This window comes from Hyperolius riggenbachi, chromosome 3 (genome assembly GCF_040937935.1).
Source record: "Hyperolius riggenbachi isolate aHypRig1 chromosome 3, aHypRig1.pri, whole genome shotgun sequence".
NCBI classification, from domain to species: domain Eukaryota; kingdom Metazoa; phylum Chordata; class Amphibia; order Anura; family Hyperoliidae; genus Hyperolius; species Hyperolius riggenbachi.
In genome coordinates this window covers 259,419,837-259,443,426 of record NC_090648.1, presented here as the reverse complement: position 1 = coordinate 259,443,426, position 23,590 = coordinate 259,419,837, and the positions used below count along the sequence as shown (strand labels likewise).

General features: G+C 43.4%; 1 protein-coding gene across 2 annotated transcripts in view; it reads left to right on the top strand.

The window, feature by feature from the left end:
- CCDC146 (coiled-coil domain containing 146) overlaps window positions 1-23,590 on the top strand; it is a 165,973-nt gene that overhangs the window by 135,367 nt on the left and 7,016 nt on the right. For both annotated transcript variants that reach the window (XM_068276212.1, XM_068276213.1), the window contains exons 12-18: window positions 3,354-3,442; window positions 7,069-7,233; window positions 8,831-9,055; window positions 10,326-10,554; window positions 11,364-11,492; window positions 19,399-19,536; window positions 23,320-23,568. In XM_068276212.1, coding sequence (XP_068132313.1) covers window positions 3,354-3,442; window positions 7,069-7,233; window positions 8,831-9,055; window positions 10,326-10,554; window positions 11,364-11,492; window positions 19,399-19,536; window positions 23,320-23,568 — 1,224 coding nt within the window. The remainder of the gene's footprint in view (window positions 1-3,353; window positions 3,443-7,068; window positions 7,234-8,830; window positions 9,056-10,325; window positions 10,555-11,363; window positions 11,493-19,398; window positions 19,537-23,319; window positions 23,569-23,590) is intronic.

The window sequence follows — 23,590 nt, the reverse complement described above, 5'->3', positions numbered from 1 at the left end:
AGACACCTCCCTGTAACGATTGTGGAATTCTCTCCGTGATCAGCGCACAAGACGTGCGCTGACACTGCGGAAATCCTCCACAAGCGCGTAATTTGCAGGAACCCAGCAGAAGGTGCAATGCACCTGCAGAGGGAAATTCCTGTCGGCAGGTGGAGCTGTGGAGTGCAGAGGAACAGCTCCTCTTCCCTACCACACACGCCAGACAGGAATTGTATGAAGGGAAGAAACGCAATCGCAAGAGAAGCGATTGAGAGTGAGCACAGAGACAGATTGTGTGTGTGTGCACCAAACTAGTCGCCAACCCGCGACGGTGCACACACCACAGCAGATATGAAGTAGGAACGCGATCGCGAGAGGTGCGATCGCCAGACGTGACACAAGGCTACAGCAAGGCGGTACACGAGAGTAGCAAAGGCACAGCAAATCATACGAGGAGATAAGGAAAACAACAAACGCTAACTGAACGCGAACACCGCACTCATTCGCAACAGTGCATGCGTTCCTGCGCGGTCTCCACGTGATAAGCACAATAGAGACAAGCACGCCTAACTAACCACCAACAAACAAACATGAAACAGAGGACGCGAGCACTTGCTTAACGATTACCTCACCGAGGTTCCAGCAAGCGTTCGTAGCGGACAAGATAGACACGCGAAAGCAGGAACAAGCGAGAGACAGGATCCACAGCACTAGCGAAAAGAGGCCAGTGCGATCCAGGGAGACAGAGAGATGGAGATCAGACGGATCCACAGTACTAGCGCTAGGCGAGTGCGATCCAGGAAAGACAGATAGAGGAGATAGCTGGTAGCAACCGCTGCACCAGCTATACTCCAAGAACAAAGATCAGAATGACTTCCTGTCGACCACCGCAGGGACAGGACAATCGCAACAGACAAACAAAACAGATATACAATCCTAACTGCACTAGGGAAACCTGCCTAAGTGCAGTCCCAGGAATTACTCTTAAGCTAATCTTTCAAACAATGAGCAAGGCTGACACTCTGCAGAATGTTTCACAGGAAGACTCCTTATGACCAGCAACTTACTGTGGGAAACATAGCTCTTTATAGAGCAAGCCCACAAAGGATGTGGCTAGGCAATCTGCATGACAAACATATGCAAATTCTTCAGCAGCAAGCTGCACAACTGACAAAAGGTCTCTCTTCCAGAGACCTGCAGAATGCAGACCTGAACAGTGGTCAAAAGGCTGCCTGCCTGCGCAGGCAGCCACGCGGATCCTCACACTCCCTCACCTTTATTATTTTTTGTTTCATTGCATTACCTATTTTTGGGTGCCTCCACCCCCCAGAATTAAAGTGTGTATTAGCTCCACACAGTGCTTTCTAACTGAAATTTAATGCAGCTGAAATTTTACGCAGTGCAGTAGCACAAAAAGCATCATGTCGCGTCAGTGTCCGAGGGAGCAGCTGGCAGGCTGTGAATTCACACTTTCAATCTCCTGTGTGAAAGAGGACTAATTCTTCATTCATCTGCTGGTAATTCTCATTGCAACCTAGTGGAGGTGAATTTATCGACTTCCAGCTTATGTTCCAGTGGATAGCAGGTGTCAGAAAAAGAGGTTATTGCCAGGGGCACAACTACAAATTATGGGTCCAGTAAAATTTTGATTGGTTCCCCCAACAATTTATGATTCCATTGTGATGATGTAACGGTTGGGTGTTATGACTCAGACGTCTGATTATTAGGTGATCTGCAGTATCACCAATAATCCAGACACTATACCTGATTATGTGGTGATCTGCAGAATCACCAATAATACAAGTATAGCAGGTAAGATACTCTGTGAGTAGTGCTTGGTGCAACTGTAACTTTAATAGTTTTGCAGAGGAGCTGGCAAGGTATTATCAGAACACAAACTGTATAATTTGAGCAGACCTTTCCAGAGGAGCTGGAAAGGTATTAACAGTGAGAGTACAGAAAAGTATTACTAATCCTCACCAGAGGAGCTGGCAAGGGACTAGTAGCAAAATAGATGACTGTATAGTTTAGCCAGACCTTCGCAGAGGAGCTGGAAAGGTACTATCAGTCACTATCAGAGCAATGAGTATAAATCTCACCAGAGGAGCTGGTGAGTAATAGTATATCACCCCACCAGTGGCAAGGGCCCACTGGTGAGTAGAGAGGTCAGACAGGCAAAGTTCGGCAACAGAGAGGTAAGTATCAGTACAGAATCGTGAGGCAGAAGGATAATGAGTAATCAGGCAGAGGTTCAGCAACTAGTCAGATAGGCAGAAGTACAGAAGCGTTAAGCAGAAGCAGGGTCAGAGAATAGCCAGAATCATACACAGGTAATTAATAACAACAATATGTCAATAGTCCTAGTCTTGTGCGAAATCCCTGGTTTCCTCCCAGATCAAAGCACACCGGATACTAGTCTAAGGTCTGAGCGCTAACACAAAGTATTCACGACAGCAGACAGCGATGGAATGAGAATTGAAGGCTTATGAAGGAGAGGGAGACTCCCAGCCACTCCGAACTCGGAATCAGCCAATCCGAGCGGCGAGAGTCACCCGTGACGTCAGCCGACCGGCAGGTCAGCTGACGCGCCTTCTGCCCGCATAAAGGTCCTGTCTCTGCGCGCGCCTGCGCGAGACAGAAACCCTATGAGCTGGAGATAACACCGTTCCCGGCATACTAGACGCCGAGGGAACGGATGACACTTGAGAGCCAGGGAGAAAGGTGGCTGCAGACACCCCCTGTGTGTCAGCAGCTGCCGAGTCAGTACACATTACAGATGACCTCCAAGACCACTAACTCATCCACCAGAGGTCATACAATAAGTGTGGCCATCACAACTCCCCATGCCCAAAAACAAGTGTGGCCAACATGAAACCTTTCCTCCTCTCTCTAATAGCAATAATCATGTCACCACAATGTAACCCTGTCCTCTAAATACAACCTCATCAGCCTCCAAGAATGCCAATGTTTCCTTCTGTATCCACTACTGTACAATAACTTAATGCTTCTTTATTAACAGATAAATGTCAAGTCTGAATCAGATTCTTAGGGCTTTATGCAATTCACCATTTCTCCTAAATTTTCCCCTAGGAGATAATTTTTCATCTTCTGTTCAAAATAACTTTTCAACACTATGCAATTGAACAAGCACCAAGAGTAGGTGAAAAAGTTCTGTAAAAAGTATCCAAGTATTTTCTTGCTTGCTGGTGGCTTAAAAGTCATTTTTATTAATAGGTTATGAAATTATCACCTACCGTAGGAGAAAAAGTGAATTGCAAATGGGCCTCTGCCTTTGTTCTAATTTATGAAGATGCTAATTCAGACAACTCAATATACTCTTATCAGTAAACATTCCTTGCATTTGTAATTAACAGCAAAGACACCGGGAAATTCTGCAAGAAATAAAAGGGCGGGATCTGCTTATAGGAGAGCACAAGAAGAAAAACCAGGAAGTTCAGAAAAGGTATGGACCAAAAACTATGCAGAACCCTACTTACAAACTAATTCCATGTGCTATGCAACGCTAATAAATATTGTACTTAATCTTTCTACCAAATTTCTCCCACCATCACAAACTAACCTAATACTGTGCCTTCCAATTCTAACTTCCCCATGCTCAAATATAGGGGACATCCCACTGTCTGGCTACATAGCCACAGTTCCCAAAGCCAGTCAGAGCTACTTTGTCTCTGTTTTCAATTTCCTGACTCCAGTGCTTCATTAGTGCTGCACTCTATAAATCCATGTGCCAGTCTCAGACTGCCACCAACACCACATTTCCTGAGACCAGTATACTGAGGGAGAGGTCACTTGCTGTGAATGACAGCCATGCCACCTGTGATAAATTTAACGATAAACTGTACTGAAAATAATGTAATGAATAAAATTGCTTATGTTTCCTTATCCTGATTCAAATATTCATAAAGAGTAACTCCAGTGACATAAAATAGAATGTAGAAAATTATTGAAGATACATACTTTTACATGAATTATCCTGGTTTCAGCATCAGAAACACTTCGGATATCTATATATTGCTTTATATTGGTATGTAGCCCCACCTTCCCAGTGATGTCACAGACTAGGCTGTTTTGCTATGCAGAATTAATCTCCTAGAGCATTCTGGGAGACCAGGTATTAGTTCTACTGGTTTCGAAACACAGAATATATTTGTATACTTGTACATTCCAGAGAGATGCACTTGACAGCGCTAGATATGTCACTACCTGTAATAAATTTCAGAATGTAAAGCAGGTTCAGGAAAGATTTTACAATTGGCAAACACTGACTAATTTATAAAGTAATAAAGTAAAAACCAAGCAATTTTATTCTTCTTTAAGTTATATTCACCAAAGTTCCTCTTTAAAAGCAAAGAGCAGCGGTTTGAATTTGTTTCTGAGGTGAAATGGAAGCCACTGTAGAGCTTGCTAGAGAGGAGCAGCAGATGAGGAGTAGCAAGTTTAGGTGGTTCTCACTGTAGCATGCATGATATATTACAGATGTGCAACTATTTAGTTGAACACTAGACAAAGATAGAAGTATGTTGAAGATGGTGGATAAAAAAAGAGCATGTACCAGACATTTGATGATCTCTGTACATAGGAAGGGGAACATTTTGGAGATGTGTCAGGTCCTAGAGATGTTCTGATATGGGGAGTGCAGTCTGAAAGTTGACACCAAGACAAGCTCACCTATGTAATGGGGGAAGACACTGTGCTATTTAATACTAGAAAAATGTCAGAGGTATGTTTTGAAGGTGTGTGTGTGTGTGTGTGTGTGTGTGTGTGTGTGTGTGTGTGTGTGTGTGTGTGTGTGTGTGTGTGTGTGTGTGTGTGTGTGTGTGTGTGTGTGTGTGTGTGTGTGTGTGTGTGTGTGTGTGTGTGTGTGTGTGTGTGTGTGTGTGTGTGTGTGTGTGTGTGTGTGTGTGTGTGTGTGTGAGACACATCAGGGAGGGTCAGGGGCTTCTGTACACACCATAGATTCTTGGCATAGGTGGTCTTTAGTAGCTGCCTTGGTCGAGTTTAATCTAGTCTGTGTACAAACTTCATCAGCGCAGAAGCACTGAGGTTGTTTATTAGAGAATGCAGCTGGCAGCCTCTGTACACTTTTCACTTAAATGGATTCCGAGCACCTCTCATGGGCATGCCTTTAAGACTCCGACCAGTATTGCAAAGTACTTCAAGATGCATAACTTTCTGTAGATTGTGCTCTCCTCTTTCATTTGATGCTTGAATCGCTGTTCTACACCAAATCGTTTTCGTTCGATTTCAATTTTAAAATCGCAGCTGCCATCTTGGCTATTTTATAACTTCTGGGTCACCCCTGTATTTTCTGTTAGGGAAGTGCATCACTGAATGAAGCAGGAATAGGAAGTGACACGCATAACCATTGCAAGAGGCTCCTCCAGAGGAGTCATAGCATGACTTTGTTGGAAGTAGTCTGGCTTAAAGACATGCTGTAACGATAGGTGTCAGCTGAACAGATTTTCTGATTATTGGTGATCTGCAGTATCACCAATAATACAGATACTATACCTGATTATATGGTGATCTGCAGAATCACCAATAATACAAGTATAGCAAAGCACAAGGTAGCTAATGTAGTATAGTGTTTGTTGTAACAGTAATTAGGATGAGCGGGTGACCCAGACAGTACTGCAGCCGGTACTCACTATTGGGCAGGTGAGTCAGACCATGCTGCAGCCGAGAGTGTTGGAAGCACAAACGCAAGTAGAAGATAATACAACCAGAGCTGAACAACTGATCACCTGTGGAGCAGGTGATTCAGGTAGTACTGCAGCCTAGTAGTGTTTGGTGCTCAGCACAAGGAGGAGTAACACAATTAGTACTGCTCTAACGATCCCCTGTGGAACAGGTGATACGAACTGTATTGCAGCCTAGGCGTAGTTGATACAGACAGTAATTTTCCTCAGCAGTGGCTAGGCCCACTGGTGCGGGTAGCGAGGTCAGACAGGCAGAGTAGGCAACGAGCGGACAGGTACAGTACAGAAACGGAAGACTGATTCAGCGTCAATGACAAGCAGGGTTGGCAACGTGAATCAGATGGCTGAGGCACAGAATCGACAAACAGGAGGATAGTCAGAGGAAGAAGACAGTCATAACAAATAAACAATACAATTAGTACTTTAAGCTATCAACAGAATCTGGCTAAGTGTGGATCCCCGGCTCTGGCCGGTTCTAGCACACTTTGGGATCTGACAAGGGTCTGAGCGCTAACGCGATAGCATTTGCATCAGCAGACAAGGAGCTACTGACAGGCCTGTCCTATATATACCCAACCATGCTCCACAGCGCTGCCCCAGTCACTCAGCCAATCCGGACGCTGGCTGGAATCAGCTGACCGCGCGTCAGCCCACTCCCCTCCTAGATGCATAAAGGTCCTGTCGCTCAGCTCGCGCGCGTAGCCCTTAACCTATGAGCAATAGAAGGACTAGGCAAAGTCTCAGCATGTAACCGCGCGGCAGAGGCCGCTGGCTGATACGCGGAAATAGCCGCCATGCCGCTTGTCTCTGCGGCGGTATCTCCGCTATCTATTACACATGCCCATGACAAGTGCTCGGAGTCGCTTTAATTTCAGTACAGTGAAAGAATATGCAGCTAACTCACTCAGAGAGCATATACTGCAGGTGGCCTAACTTGCAAACAGATGGTACAGGCCGTTTTGGAATTCAGAATTGCAAGATAGGGATGATATGGCTCTATTGTAGATTTAGCCCATAGAGGTGTTTGAAGGTACCTAGTTATACTATGAAGATCTAAACCACTGACATTTTTTTAGATTTTTTTAAAGAAACTTAAAAGGTTATGCCAAGTAAAAAAAGCAATAAAATAAGACATTTGCAAGTACTCAACTTTACATGAGTTCATGAGTTTAAACATGATACAAACCATTCGCAGTTGTCATTGACATTGACATTATTTTGACAACTTGTCAAAATAATTAAAATAGAATTGACTGAAAATGATTTGCAGTGCCTTTCAAGTAGCAAAATGCTTCCTAGTAGAGACTTTGCTAAGAAAGGCTTGCAAATATTTCACCATAACCAATGTTTGATACAATTTTTGTTACAGACTGAAGGAGTTTGCACAGATGTACGATATTATCCGCAATGAAAGGAACAAGTGTGTCAGCCTCATTCAGGTGGCCACTCAACGAGCAGCAGAACTACGAGAAAAGATAAAAATCTATGGAAACGAGATTGAAATTTTGAGGACCAGTGTCTCTAACAAAGACAGGTATGTGTCAGAATAAGTCAGGACAAAAGCTGTGTGCACAATTATAAAGGGTGGTGGATGTGCATACTTATAAGGGTTCCCATGAATCAGCTATGACCGCACATGCTTAGCTCAGCCTTTGTACCTGTTCATTGCTATGAAAAATAAAGGGGTTGTGTTTCAGCTAATAGAATAAACATAACATAACATGAGAAAATCCAGCCTGCCAATTGTTTTTTTCCATGAGTAAGCAGTCTTGCAGTGAAATGCTAACATGTTTATATCGCTTTTTTCCTTTAGACTCAAAGCGTTTGAGGGCTGCAGCCACTCTGAAGCATTAGGGAGTCTTGGGACACTTGATGTAGTGGCTGGCAACAAGTATCTCCACATTAAAGGGGTGATCTTATGGCCAATATAGAAGTGGTAATCTGTTATCATATTGCCTCTTACTTATAAACAGGCCCCTAAAGCTGGCCACTAACGGTCCAATTTCTAGCGAAAAATCGTTCGAGCGATCAGAAATTCTGATCGGACGAAAAAATCGTTCACTACACCATCAACTAACCAATCATTGCTTCCTATCTATCATGACCACCAAGAAAATCCAAATTTTCGTTCGACGGAAATTCATTCGGGCGACATTTTTTCACTCGTTCATAATCGAATGTGTCCACCAATGGAGATTATTTATAACCAATCCGATCAGAATTTCTAATCGCTCAAACGATTTTTCGCTAGAAATTGGACAGTTAGTGGCCAGCTTAAGTTAAGCCTGAATGTTCCTCAAATTGCATGATTATAAATAGTGATGATGGGAATAGAATTATCCAGATTTAAATAAAAAAAAAAGAAAGAATCTAGTGTGTGTACTGCAGCCCCCGACTCCTCTCGGCGTGGCGGTTTGCTTTGGCTGATTGACAGCCAAGAGCATTGGCCTCTCCACTTACCCTGCCCACCATGTGTACGAGACTTTATACTGATAAGCGGCCTTCCTCCTAATATCAACTTGCTCTCATCAATGGTGGTGAAGTCCATTCACTGCGCTTCCTCCTCCAAGCAAAGGCCAACACAAGTATGCTAGTAGAAAGGAGGTGCAATGGGAAGGGGGGTAGGGAATTGGCTAGCTGCTCCTTCTCTGAACTGTAAAGTGAAGAGGCCAGAAAACTAACCATAGAAGCAGAATTATGGGAGTGACATTTAAACTTGGACAGGCCTGTAGGGAGGGAACACACTTGACTGTTTTCATGCGTGTTTTCTGCACAGAAAAACTGAGAACTCGTGTTAATTACTGGACTAGTACACACTTAATATGTTTTTCGCGCGCAGAAAAAAACTAACACTTTGCATCAGGATTCTGCACATTTTGTCAGTTTTCTGTATCAATTACATTAGCTGCTGTGAAAAAACACACACATTTTCCTGCATAGAAACACACTTGGTGTGCAGAAAAAGTATGCAGAAAAATGCGCGCAGAAAACTGAAAGACAAGTATGTCCCCTGCCTTATAGTTGTGAGCCCATTTAATAAGGCTACTTTACGTCAGCTTCAGTCAAATCTAAGACCCAGTCCTTGAGTTTACTTAAAGCCAGACATTAAATAATTTAATTTACTACCACAGACAACTACAAAAGGCATCACTGAAGCAGACTAATAACCATATGATTCGGGACAGTCTTCATAAGGATTTGAGCAGAGTCAGTCTCGTTCTGCAAGAAATGAAAGAAAAGAGGGAACAGAAGAAAATGGAAATCGGAAGACTAACAAACATGATAAACCAGATAGAGGAGAATATGGTGCATCTCCGCAAAAAGTATGAAACAGCCGTCCAGAATCGGAATGAAAGGTAAATATGGCAACTTTGGATTCATGTCTTGCATTTAACTGGTAATGTTTTGTAAACATATATAAAATGCTAATAATCTAGAGACATGATACATGCTAGTCTGATGGCACATAGATTATTTATAGAGGTGTTGTGAATGTCGCTATTGACACAACCAAATTATGCCTGACAAATTTAACTGGGAAGCAGATATTGCCAAGTGAGTAAAGATCTCTATTTGCTTCTGCTTCAACTGATGAGCAAAACAAATATTATTCCAGATTTGTGCAAAGCATAAAAAAAACTGCGCTGCTAAATTGGTCATTTTTATCTAGGCCAAGTGCCCCTTGTTTCCTGAGTGCAGGAGTTGTCATTGCCCCTGCTAGCTAAAGAGGCATGGTTCCTTTACAAACCAGTGGTGTCACTTTTTTTAAAAGGGAAAAAATAGTGCATAAGTGCATATGTTTTTGCATGTGCTGGGTGAGAGGAACCCTTGCTATGGCCCTACAACGGACCAAAAGTGTCCCTCAAGAGGGGCCAGCAATTCTTTATCTCAAGGTTCCCATAATTAAGATCTTGGTATATCAAAAGAGAAATAGGTAGATTGAGCTGAAGACCTCCTTAGGTTCAAGACTTTTCATCACTCTTATAGAGCAACTTCTACAGTTTTAATGGGGGAATAAGACAGACACTTGTAAGTACACGTAACCCACTTAGTGCCGATTCACACTGCATAGATCAAAAATAGATCTGGTTAAAGACTGATCCATCAAACGGATTTATTTTTATTTGGGCATCGGTTTTTCATCCGTGCCTTGTGTTTTGTTCAGATTGGTCAATGGGACACATCCGTCAATCTAAAATTATTACAAACTCCCTATATTGGTTTGGCGGAATGAACCAAATGGATCCATTTAGGTGTCCACTTTCACCGTTTTTTGCAAGCCAGTTTTCCTTTTTGTCCAAGTTCCACACCTCCCTATCCTCAAAAAGTTTCTTGTATCTGTGTGCTGTAAGGTTTGCAGAGAGGTTTGTTAGCAACCCTCTCACTATCATAAAGTGCAGACTGGTGAAGCATCCAGACAATATTTCGTGTATACACTCCATACATGTGCTAGAGTTATGCTTCTGCTCAGATACACCCACTTGCCAATAATGTGTCAATTCATCAATAATAAAAGTTGCAGCACCAGTGTGTATACTAGGGTAACTAACTGAATGGTCATTACAGAGTGTAAAAGTGAAAGAAAATTGTATATTATAAAAAAAATAAAAATTAATTTACCTGTAGGGGAGTTCAATTGATCGAGCGTGAGGAAGAAGTGTGTATATTCTATGAGAAGATCAATACTCAAGAAATGCTACTCCAGAATGGAGATGTTGAGATGATGGCTCAGGATGAGAAAATACGCTACCTGAAGATGAAAATTACCGAACAGAAGAGACAAATTGAACAAATAAAGAAAGATCTACCAAATAAGATGAAGCTAGAATCCGATCTAGTGACAGTCCAGATCCAGGTCAGTAATGGGGGTTTAGAGGGTGGGGTCGTTTTATAGACGGATTGTGATGTAGATCATAAAATCATGTTCCAAGGAAGGACATCTGTGATTTGCTCCTGAACATGAACTTTCTATATTAGCTCTACTGCTTTCTAAAATAACATTTTCCACAAAGGATAATTGTTCCTAAGAAGAATTGTGACATTTCCTATTTATCTCAATGTGAAAAAAGAGAACAGTGCTTTATATATTCCCCCTAAAGATATAAAGTACTACTACACAAGAACTATGTGAATTCTGTGTTCCATTTCTTGAATAATTCCATGCATATTAGGCTTCTTGCCATTGGCAGTTCTTGAGGAAATGTCAAAGTTATTTGGTACTGTTACAATATATGATGATACTTACACTTATGTCATAATTTAGTAGCAATCAAAAATACATTTTGCCACTTGGCCAGGCAAGTTCTCATACCATGGCAATAATCTATGCACGCCTAAAAGGTTATATTGCATGTGCTCGGCAACTTTACCAGCATATAGTGTATCAAGCACCCTGTTCGGTAAAATCAACTGTTTCCTACGTTATCGAATGTGGTAATGCTCAGTGAATTGAGCTCATAGTGAGGAAGAGGAGCTTCACTCACTACAAGGAGTTTGGTTTATAAAGCAACATGTATAGTATATACATTATATAAGTTATCAGTGTTTTTCAAGTGTGAAAGAGAATATAACTGTATACTAAAACCTTTTTTTCTGCTTATGGTCTTCATGCATATTGCAAACAGAAACATGTCATTTGTTAATATTTTGCGTTTACTTGAACAGCTTTCCCAGTGTGCTGACAGATTAAATGAACTAGAAAAGCAAGCAGAGGATCCAGAAAAAGCAAGCAGGATACATATAGTAGAAGGAACGGATCCATCACAGGAAGAACTTATAAAGAGAACAGAGGAGGTGAGAATAAAAATAAAGACCATTTAAATGTATACATACTATTCATTATTTCTGTATGGACATGTATAAAATAGGTGCAAGTATACTCAGCCACCTCATGGATAGGCCAGACTCGTATGCCAGGATCCTCTTTCTGGACTTCAGCCCGGCTTTTAACCTCCCTGGCGGTAAGCCCGTGCTGAGCACGGGCTATGCCGCCGGGAGGCACCGCTCAGGCCCTGCTAGGCCGATTTGCATAATTTTTTTTTTGCTGCACGCAGCTAGCAGTGCCCGATCGCCGCCGCTACCCGCCGATCCGCAGCTATACGCGTCTCCGCAGCCGCCCCCCCCCGACCCCGTGTGCTGCCTGGCCAATCAGTGCCAGGCAGCGCTGTGGGGTGGATCGGAGTCCCCTTAGACGTCACGATGTTGATGACGTCGGTGACGTCATCCCGCCCCGTCGCCATGGCGACGGGGGAAGCCCTCCAGGAGATCCCGTTCTTTGAACGGGATCTCCTGATCTCCGATCACCGGCGGCGATCGGAGAAGCTGGGGGGATGCCGCTGAGCAGCGGCTATCATGTAGCGAGACCTCGTCTCGCTACATGAAAAAAAAAAAAAAACGTATTTGCTGCCCCCTGGCGGATTTTGACAAACCGCCAGGAGGGTTAATACTATCTGGCCCTGCATACTTCAGGACAATCATGCAGCACTTGAGGTTCATCCCACCCTATACCTATGGATCACAGACTATCTTACCAACTGGTCCCAAGATGTCAAGCTGGGTAATATCTCCTTACAAACAAGGGTCACCAACAATGGTGCCCCACAAAGCTGCGCCCTGTCGCCGATTCTATTTTCCCTCTCCATTAACAACTGGAGAGCCCTGGGAAAATCTGTCAAGGTCATCAAGTTTACCAATGATACCAGTATCGTTGGCCTTGTATCCAATAAGGACAAGCAGGCCTACCGCCAGCAGGTTGACAGAATATGCCACTGGTGTAGAGAGAACAGGCTGGTCCTGAACTCAGCCAAAACTATTGAGATGATCATCAACTTCAGGAAGCAAGCCCCTACCCAACCTCCAATCTACATTGACGGTTCTGAAGTTGTAAGTGTATCTTGCGTCCGCCTCCTAGGCACAACCATGAATTGGAAGGCTAAGTTCAATTCTCAGCTCCATGTCTCACACTCCTGTCAAATCTGTTTCTTGCAGTCACCCAGTGCTCAACAACAACAAAGGAATCCCTTAAATACCCAGTGCCACAAAGTCAGAGCTTGGTGTGCATTGTAATGCGTTATCAAAAGATGACTTACTACAAGAGCAAAACCCTTGTTGGCAATCACAGAGGTCAGACGTTTCTTGTAGTTGGCCACCAGGTGTGCACACATCTTAGGAGGGATTTTGGCCCACTCCTCTTTGCAGATCCTCACCAAGTCAGTAAGGTTTATAGCCTGATGTTTGTCGCACAACATCCAAACAGTTCCGTAGCAAATCCCGGACAATTATGAAGGGGGTTAAGGGAGTGGCCATGGCCATTCAGGGCAAGGCAGAAAGGAATGTGTGCAATTCAGAAGGACACACAGTGGCTGGCTTGGAAATTATAATTATAGATATTAAATGGAACCTGAAGCCAGAGGTATATGGAGACTGCCATATTTATTTCCTTTTAAACTATACTGGTTGTCTGACAGTCCTGCTGACCTTTTGCTTCAGTAGTGACTCACACACCTGAAACAAGCATGCGGAAAATCTTGACATTTTATTCAGAAACTTCTGATTTGTATGCTTGTTCTAGGTTTCTGGCTGAAAAGTATTAGATTAGCAGGACAGCCAGGCAATTGGTATTGTTTAACCACTTAAGGACTGCAGTCATAAAACCCCTTAAAGGGAAGGTTCAGGGAAACGTTTAAAAAAATAAAAATCCATATCCACTTACCTGGGGCTTCCTCCAGCCCGTGGCAGGCAGGAGGTGCCCTCGCCGCCGCTCCAGAGGCTTCCGGTCGTCTTCGGTGGCCGACCCGACATGGCCAGGCCGGCTGCCAGGTCGGGCTCTTCTGCGCTCCAAGGACGGGCTCTTCTGCGTCCCACGCGGGCGCGCTGACGTCATCGGACGTCCTCCGGGCTTTACTGCGCAGGCGCAGAACTACTGCGCCTGCGCAGTACAGCCCGGAGGACGTCCGATGACGTCAGCGCGCCCGCGTGGGACGCAGAAGAGCCCGTCCTTGGAGCGCAGAAGAGCCCGACCTGGCAGCCGGCCTGGCCAGGTCGGGTCGGCCACTGAAGACGACCGGAAGCCTCTGGAGCGGCGGCGAGGGCACCTCCTGCCTGCCACGGGCTGGAGGAAGCCCCAGGTAAGTGGATATGGATTTTTATTTTTTTAAACGTTTCCCTGAACCTTCCCTTTAAGGACCAGAGCCTTTTTTTCCATTCAGACCACTGCAGCTTTAACGGTTTATTGCTCGGTCATACAACCTACCACCTAAATGAATTTTACCTCCTTTTCTTGTCACTAATACAGCTTTCTTTTGGTGCGATTTGATTGCTGCTGTGAGTTTTACTTTTTATTATATTCATCAAAAAAGACATGAATTTTGTCAAAAAAAAGGACTTTTTTTTACTTTCTGTGCTGACATTTTTCAAATAAAGTAAAATTTCCTATACATTTGAGCGCGAAAGTTATTCTGCTACATGTCTTTGATAAAAAAAAAAAAACATTAAGTGTATATTTATTGGTTTGGGTAAAAGTTATAGCGTTTACTAACTATGGTGCAAAAAGTGAATTTTCCCATTTTGAAGCATCTCCGAATTTTCTGACCCCCTGTCATGTTTCATGAGGTGCTAAAATTCCAGGATAGTATAAATACCCCCCAAATGACCCCATTTTGGAAAGAAGACATCCCAAAGTATTCACTGAGAGGCATGGTGAGTTCATAGAAGATTTTATTTTTTGTCACAAGTTAGCGGAAAATGACACTTTGTGAAGAAAAAAAAAAAAAAAGGAAAAAAAAAGTTTCCATTTCTTCTAACTTGCGACAAAAAAAAAATTAAATCTGCCACGGACTCACCATGCCCCTCTCTGAATACCTTGAAGTGTCTACTTTCCAAAATGGGGTCATTTGTGGGGTGTGTTTACTGTCCTGGAATTTTGGGGGGTGCTAAATTGTAAGCACCCCTGTAAAGCCTAAAGGTGCTCATTGGACTTAGGGCCCCTTAGCGCAGTTAGGCTGCAAAAAAGTGCCACACATGTGGTATTACCGTACTCAGGAGAAGTAGTATAATGTGTTTTGGGGTGTATTTTTACACATACCCATGCTGGGTGGGAGAAATATCTCTGTAAATGACAATTTTTTGATTTGTTTTACACACAATTGTCCATTTACAGAGATATTTCTCCCACTCAGCATGGGTATGTGTAAAAATACACCCCAAAACACATTATACTACTTCTCCTGAGTATGGCGATACCACATGTGTGGCACTTTTTTGCACCCTAACTGCGCTAAGGGGCCTAAAGTCCAATGAGTACCTTTAGGATTTCACAGGTCATTTTACGACATTTGGTTTCAAGACTACTCCTCATGGTTTAGGCCCCCTAAAATGCCAGGGCAGTATAGGAACCCTACAAATGACCCCATTTTAGAAAGAAGACACCCCAAGGTATTCCGTTAGGAGTATGGTGAGTTCATAGAAGATTTTATTTTTTGTCACAAGTAAGCGGAAATTGATTTTAATTGTTTTTTTTTCACAAAGTGTCTATTTCCGCTAACTTGTGACAAAAAATAAAATCTTCTATGAACTCACCATACTCCTAACGGAATACCTTGGGGTGTCTTCTTTCTAAAATGGGGTCATTTGTAGGGTTCCTATACTGCCCTGGCATTTTAGGGGCCCTAAACCGTGAGGAGTAGTCTTGAAACCAAATGTCGCAAAATGACCTGTGAAATCCTAAAGGTACTCATTGGACTTTGGGCCCCTTAGCGCAGTTAGGGTGCAAAAAAGTGCCACACATGTGGTATCGCCATACTCAGGAGAAGTAGTATAATGTGTTTTGGGGTGTATTTTTACACATACCTATGCTGAGTGGGAGAAATATCTCTGTAAATGGACAATTGTGTGTAAAAAGAATCAAAAAATTGTCATTTACAGAGATATTTCTCCCACCCAGCATAGGTATGTGTAAAAATACACCCCAAAACACATTATACTACTTCTCCTGAGTAGGGCAATACCACATGTGTGGCACTTTTTTGCAACCTAGGTGCGCTAAGGGGCCTAACATCCTATTCACAGGTCATTTTGAGACATTTGGATTCTAGACTACTCCTCACGGTTTAGAAAAACAAAAGTTTGCTTTCCTAAAACAGAAAGAATTTGCGATAATTCAGGTTGGAGTGAGCTCGAGATGTCTCCCAGGCACCACTGCTGAATATATGCAAATTAGTGGTGCCTGGGAGACATCTCGAGCTCACTCCAACCTCTATCGCAAATTCTTTCTGTTTTAGGAAAGCAAACTTGTTTTTCTTAACATCTTAGTAAGGGGGCTTTTAGGACTATTGTAGTCCCTTACACACCCCAATGAGTTCTGGGTCACCATGAGCTTGCTGGTTAGTCTGTTCCTCACGGTTTAGAACCCCTAAAATGCCAGGGCAGTATAGGAACCCCACAAGTGACCCCATTTTAGAAAGAAGACACCCCAAGGTATTCTGTTAGGAGTATGGTGAGTTCATAGAAGATTTTTTTTTTGTCACAAGTTAGCGGAAATTGACACTTTGTGAAAAAAAAAACAATATAAATCAAGTTCCGCTAACTTGTGACAAAAAATAAAATCTTTTATGAACTCACCATACTCCTAACTGAATACCTTGGGGTGTCTTCTTTCTAAAATGGGGTCACTTGTGGGGTTCCTATACTGCCCTGGCATTTTAGGGGCCCTAAACCGTGAGGAGTAGTCTTGAACCCAAATGTCGCAAAATGACCTGTGAAATCCTAAAGGTACTCATTGGACTTTGGGCCCTTTAGCGCAGTTAGGCTGCAAAAAAGTGCCACACATGTGGTACTGCCGTGCTCAGAAGAAGTAGTATAATGTGTTTTGTGGTGTATTTTTACATATACCCATGCTGGGTGGGAGAAATATCTCTGTAAATGACATATATTAGATTTTTTTTACACACAATTGTCCATTTACAGAGAGATTTCTCCCACCCAGCATGGGTATGTGTAAATTATGTGTAAATTATACTATTATACTACTTCTCCTGAGTACGGTGATACGACATGTGTGACACTTTTTGCAGCCTAGGTGCTCTAAGGGGCCCAACGTCCTATTCACAGGTCATTTTGAGGCATTTGTTTTCTAGACAACTCCTCACGGTTTAGGGACCCTAAAATGCCAGGGCAGTATAGGAACGCCACAAGTGACCTTATTTTAGAAAGAAGACACCCCAAGGTATTCCATTAGGTGTATGGTGAGTTCATAGAAGATCTTATTTTTTGTCACAAGTTAGTGAAAAATGAAACTTTGTGAAAAAAACAATAAAAATCAATTTCCGCTAACTTTTGACAAAAAATAAAAATCTTCTATGACTGCTTCATACACCTAACAGAATACCTTGGGCTGTCTTTTTTCTAAAAAGGGGTCACTTGTGGAGTTCCTATACTGCCCTGGCATTTTACGGGCCCAAAACCGTGAGTAGTCTGGAAACCAAATGTCTCAAAATGACTGTTCAGGGGTATAAGCATCTGCAAATTTTGATGGCAGGTGGTCTATGAGGGGGCGAATTTTGTGGAACCGGTCATAAGCAGGGTGGCCTCTTACATGACAGGTTGTATTGGGCCTGATGGATAGGAGTGCTAGGGGGGTGACAGGAGGTGATTGATGGGTGTCTCAAGGTGTGATTAGTGGGGGGAATAGATGCAAGCAATGCACTGGCGAGGTGATCAGGGCTGGGGTCTGAGGGCATTCTGAGGGTGTGGGCGGGTGATTGGGTGCCCTAGGGGCAGATAGGGGTCTAATCTGATGGGTAGCAGTGACAGGGGCTGATTGATGGGTGATCAGTGGGTGATTAGATGGCAGAACAGATGTAAACAATGCACTTTGGAGGTGATCTGATGTCGGAACTGCGGGCGATCTATTGGTGTGGGTGGGTGATCAGATTGCCCGCAAGGGGCAGGTTAGGGGCTGATTGATGGGTGGCAGTGACAGGGGGTGATTGATGGGTGGCAGTGACAGGGGTTGATTGATGGGTGATTGATAGGTGATTGACAGGTGATCAGTGGGTTATTACAGGGAAGAACAGATGTAAATATTGCACTGGCGAATTGATAAGGGGGGGGGGTCTGAGGGCAATCTGAGCGTGTGGGGCGGGTGATTTGGTGCCCGCAAGGGGCAGATTAGGGTCTATTCTGATGGGTAACAGTGACAGGTGGTGATAGGGGGTGATTGATGGGTAATTAGTGGGTGTTTACAGGAGAGAATAGATGTAAACACTGCACTTGGGAGGTGATCTGACGTCGGATCTGCGGGTGATCTATTGGTGTGGGTGGGTGATCAGATTGCCCGCAAGGGGCAGGTTAGGAGCTGATTGATGGGTGGCAGTGACAGGGGGTGATTAAAGGGTGGCAGTGACAGGGGGTGATTGACAGGTGATCAGTGGGTTATTACAGGGAAGAACGGATGTAAATAATGCACTGGCGAATTGATAAGGGGGCGTCTGAGGGCAATCTGAGCGTGTGGGCGGGTGATTGGGTGCCCGCAAGGGGCAGATTAGGGTCTAATCTGATAGAGGGTGATTGATGGGTAATTAGTGGGTGTTTAGAGGAGAGAAGAGATGTAAACACTGCACTTGGGAGGTGATCTGATGTCGGATCTGCGGGCGATCTATTGGTGTGGGTGGGTGATCAGATTGCCCGCAAGGGGCAGATTAGGGGCTGATTGATGGGTGGCAGTGACAGGGGGTGATTGACAGGTGTTCAGGGAGGATAGATGCATACAGTACACAGGGGGGGGGGGTCTGGGGAGAATCTGAGGGGTGGGGGGTTGATCAGGAGTACCCAGGGGGCAGTTTAGGGACTAAAAAAAAAAATAGCGTTGATAGATAGTGTCAGGGAGTGATTGATGGGTGATTAGGGGGGTGATTGTGTGCAAACAGTGGTCTGGGGGGTGGGCAGGGGGGGTCTGAGGGGTGCTGTGGGCGATCAGGGGGCAGATCAGTGTGTTTGGGTGCAGACTAGGGTGGCTGCAGCCTGCCCTGGTGGTCCCTCGGACACTGGGACCACCAGGGCAGGAGGCAGCCAGTATAATAGGCTTTGTATACATTACAAAGCCTATTATACAATGTAAATGCGGCGATCCGGGTGCTAGTAACCCGCCGGCGCTTCCGAACGGCCGGCGGGTTACTACGAGCGGTGGGCGGAGCCAGTCCCCGGCGGCTGATCGCGTCACGAATGACGCGATCGCCGCATAACCACTCCCGCTTCCGATTGGCCGGCGGGTTGACGTCGCGGGTGGGCGGAGCCTATTGCCGGCGGATGCGCGCGCATCCCAGCGCGCGATCCCCGGCAAAACAGTGCCCCAGGACCTGACGCCATTCTGCGTTACGTGGTCCTGGGGCTGCCACTTTGCCGCCGCCAATATGAAGTAGGCGGTCGGCAAGTGGTTAACAGGAAAGAAATATGGCTGCATCCATATCTCTCTCACTTCAGGTTCCCTGGAGAGGTATTTCTGAGTATCAGCATTTTTGTGATACAAAAGTATATTGAGGCTTTTAGTTTGCTGCTATACCATAAATATCACAATGTGAAAACTTTTGCTGCAGTAGTCCTTGAATGATTGTTCACTTCAGCAATAATATTTGGAGGGCAGTGCTTACAGAATTTGTAAAGTAAAAGAAAAATGTAATTTTTTAACATGTGTGTTTTAATGTAGCTTGAACTGCGCCTGGCTGATAAAGAGGAACGTTTGCTGGAAAAGGATTTCCTCTATGAGCAGGTCTCAAAGCTTTCAGAGAGAATACGTATTAAAGCTGAGAGTGGAAAAGAGGACACCCTAAATCTTGCTAAAAAGGTGTGTATTGATTAAGGGTTGTAGGCAAGAGTCAGACTACGTTCACAGTAGGACGTTGCGGTGGTGCGTTTTAAAGTCTTATAACGCAGCCTATCGCACGGCAATGAAAAGTGTATGCGACGTGTACAGTGCGTTAGAGTTGCATTGTGACGCGTAGCGTTATGGTAACGCACTGCTGCAGTGCATTACCTCTGAACACACGTTACCATGTACAGGAAAGCATACTTTCCACTGCCTGTATACTTCACTGCACCTACTTTATGCAACGGTATAGCAGCGTGAATGTGCGTTACCACATTTTTTTGTTGCGTTGCAACTTTACAACGCAATGTCCTACTGTGAACCTAGCCTCAGCTTGTTCTTAATTTGAAACCATATTACTGGCTTGAAATGGAGGAATATTATGAAATATCCAACCCCAATTGCAATTTATTTATTCTGTAAATCAATCTTTGAGGCTATTAATTGCATTAGCAGAAATGAATGCATCACACACTGAAAGTTAGAGCTGGTCTGCCCATCCCTAGACACATTGATGGAAATGCTTGGAAATATTAATTTAATATTATTATTTCAAGCAATCCCCTGGGGCAAGTACTAAGAGATCAGCTCCACCCCATGCAGAAAACATCAATACCTCCTCTATTAATTCTCCTCAGTATTAGTACTACTAAATTATTAGTAGTGTTATTAACCCATCACCACGCATGAACATACAACACTTCCCTGAGTGAGGGCCGGTGCACACTTGAGCTCTTTTAATTAAAAATCGCTAGTGCTTCAAAAAGTGCTTGGCTAATGTGTTTGTATGGGATTCATCACACCAGAGTGGCAGGATTTTTCCAAAATGTGGGTCCTGCAGCATTTTGGAGGCGATTACGCCTCAATATAAAATAAAGGAAAAGTGGAAAATCGCTCTGAAAAGGGCTGAACAGGGCATTTTTCCTAGAGTTTTATCTTTCTAAAAGCTGATCACTTCCAGCTCAAAGTGTATTTTTGCTCAACGCAACGCCCCAGAAATCGATTGACACACTCAAAGTCGGTAGGCAAACATCGGGAATCGCTTAGAAAAATAGCTTCAAAAATGTGCGATTATGCCTAGCGATTTTTGGTGTGCACTGGCCCTGAGATTGTTGTCCCAGAGTATTACTGGAAATAATGTGACCAGGTGCATAACTTTTCCCCCAGTAATCTTCTGGTACAAATACCAAGAGACCATATACAACATATACAATAAATCTCAAGCCTTAGGATGGGTGAACAGCCTGGAGACCCTTTCATTCTAAAGAGTTTTCCCTGAGCTGAGACAACATTGATTCTGTAATGTTGGGTACAGATTCTGCAGTTCACCCTAGTAGCTGTAGTGCTCAACACATTTCTTCAGGAGCTGCACCTAGCTTGTGAGCTCAGGTTGCAGACACTCTTTTTGTAGCTGAGTAAATGAAGTGGGAACCTACAGATGTATAAGTCTACAACCACATTGTAGGTATCCACAATATTTTTTTTACTTCATTAGGCAATAGTGGATTTTGAAGCCTGTTGCCTTTATTTTTACTCCCCCTCCCCCCCAAAAAAAGACAAACAAACAAACAAAAAACCTACTAACTAATTTGACTTCTTGACTTTTTGAAGCCTTTTCAAAATAGGCCAGGATACTTCTGACCCCTAGGGAACTAAACATCTGCTTGATTAGTAAAAAGTACAAAAGGAAGATAAACTGATCCCATGTACTCTGAAATTGAGTGCGATAGATATAGATAATTGCGATTTTTCTCTCAAAAATGGCGATTTCTATTTTTTCACGATTTTCTTCAAATCAAGCTTTAGCACTAAATTCACAATGTCCCCAGTATAGTTTAGCCAGGTAGGCACCTCCAGTATAGTTGCCCCAGTATAGGTTATTTAGGTAGGTGCCTCCAGTATAGGTAGCGGCCAGCATAGTTGCCCCCAGTATAGGCTAGCTAGGTAGGTGGCTATATATATAATTCTTTGCTGCCGCACGCCCAGTGTCTAACACAGACCCCGCCATTACTAGGCTCCGCCCCACCGCCACCCTTATACACTCCGTTACGGTGTGTCACAGTGTGTTCAGCCTCTTCCAGCCAGATCGCAGACCCTGACCCCATACACTACAAATTATATATATATATATATATATATATATATATATATATATATATATATATATATATATATATATATATATACACATATACATATATATATACACATATACATATACATACACATGCAGAGAAGCCTGTGTTGTCGCTGTGGGGTCAGAATAGTTCATAAAGGTGCGGCGGCGAGTGTAACAATGTTGCAATGCTAAATGCGGGGGGCTGGATCCGCCCCCTGCATTCAGAATTGCAATACATTCGGGCGGGCAGAGCCGTACGGGCTGGCGCCGGAAAACCGCGATTTGCAAGGTACGGACGATCAGAAAATCTAATGAATCGCGGTTTCGATTAAAAACTGAGAACCCGCGCACCCCTAATAGACAGATGGATACTGAAAATAACAATGCTTGCACAATAAAGCAAGAAGCTCACCTATTCCACTGACTGAAATTATGATCACTAAAAAGACTGCTTTAGTTGTCAAAACAGATCTGTCTCTTGATAACTTCAGAAGGCCTGATAGATGAACCCAGAAGAACAGTGGAAAGGTCCCATAGAAAAACAATGTGTAAATATTGGTGGCCCCTGCATGTGGCACAGCAGCTATGGCCTGCTTACCACATGGAAAAGGCTTGGCAGGCCAAATTTAGCCCCAGGCCAGACTTTGGACATGCCTGCTGTAGGGCAAGATGTTTTTGACTTTGACATCTCAACCACCTGCAACTCTTGTCGAGATAGTCTGTGTGGGAAACCTCTACAAGTACTCAAAATGTTCATTATCCAAGAGACATGGGCCCATATGCAATTCACTTTTTCTCCTTAGTTTTCTCCTAGGAGATAATTTTCATGGTCTCTTTAAAATACATTTTCAGCATTTTACAATTGAAAAAGTACCCAAAAGTTGGAGAAAAAGTACTATCAAAACTATTTTGAGTATTTTCTTGCTTGCTGGTGGTTTAAAAATTTTTTTATGACAAAGTGTAAAAATATCACCTAGGAGAAAACTCAGAAGAAAAAATGAATTGCATATGGGCCATGATCTCATAACAGAAGTGACACCTCAATGTAAAGAGAGGTCTAGAGAGGTTGAGGTTCAGTTCCCACTGGTCAACAGAAATCTTAGTACTTCTCTAAGGCTCTAAGGTGTGTCAGCACCGTTAAGGTGGCCACTAATGGTCCAATTCCCAACGAAAAATTGTTCGAGCAATTATATATTTCTGATCTGATCGGATTGGTTGTAAATCTCCTTTGGACACAATCAATTCTGAACTATTGAAAAAAAAAAAAAAGTATGATTGCATTTTCGTCAAACCAATTTTTGGTTGTGATAGATAGGAAGCAAAGATTGGTTTGTTGATGATGTAGTGAACGCTGTATTACGATATTTCACTTCCAATCAGAATGATCTCAAATGATTTTCACAAAAACTGGATAACTAGTTGCCACCTTTAGTTAAAATAGGTGTGAGATGTACACAGTAGTATAATATCTGTAAATGTAGTGATATTCTGCTATCACTACAACCTAACCTAATTCTCACGTTAACCCTAACCTAATCTGATGCTATCAGTTGCTGTACACAAGGTTAATATTCTGTAAATGTTCTTTACACTGAAGTCTCACATGTGTAATGTCAGATTGCTTACCTTTCCATCACTGGCAGATGAATGAAGTGCAAAAGAGGATTAAAAACACCACTCGCAAACTGATGTCTCGCATTGCAGAGTTATCCATGCAGCAAGCCAATTGCATGAAAATGCAGCAGGAAGTGAGAGACAAAGAGAACTTTGTAGAAACCTGCTATGCAAGGATGGAGCAGGGATTGCCACCTAGTGCAGAAACTGAACAAGAGTGGAAACGTTTGGTCCGCGAAGAACGCAGACGCCAGCTTGAGAGAGAAGAAAAAGCTAGAGTAAGATTTTCAAAAAATATTG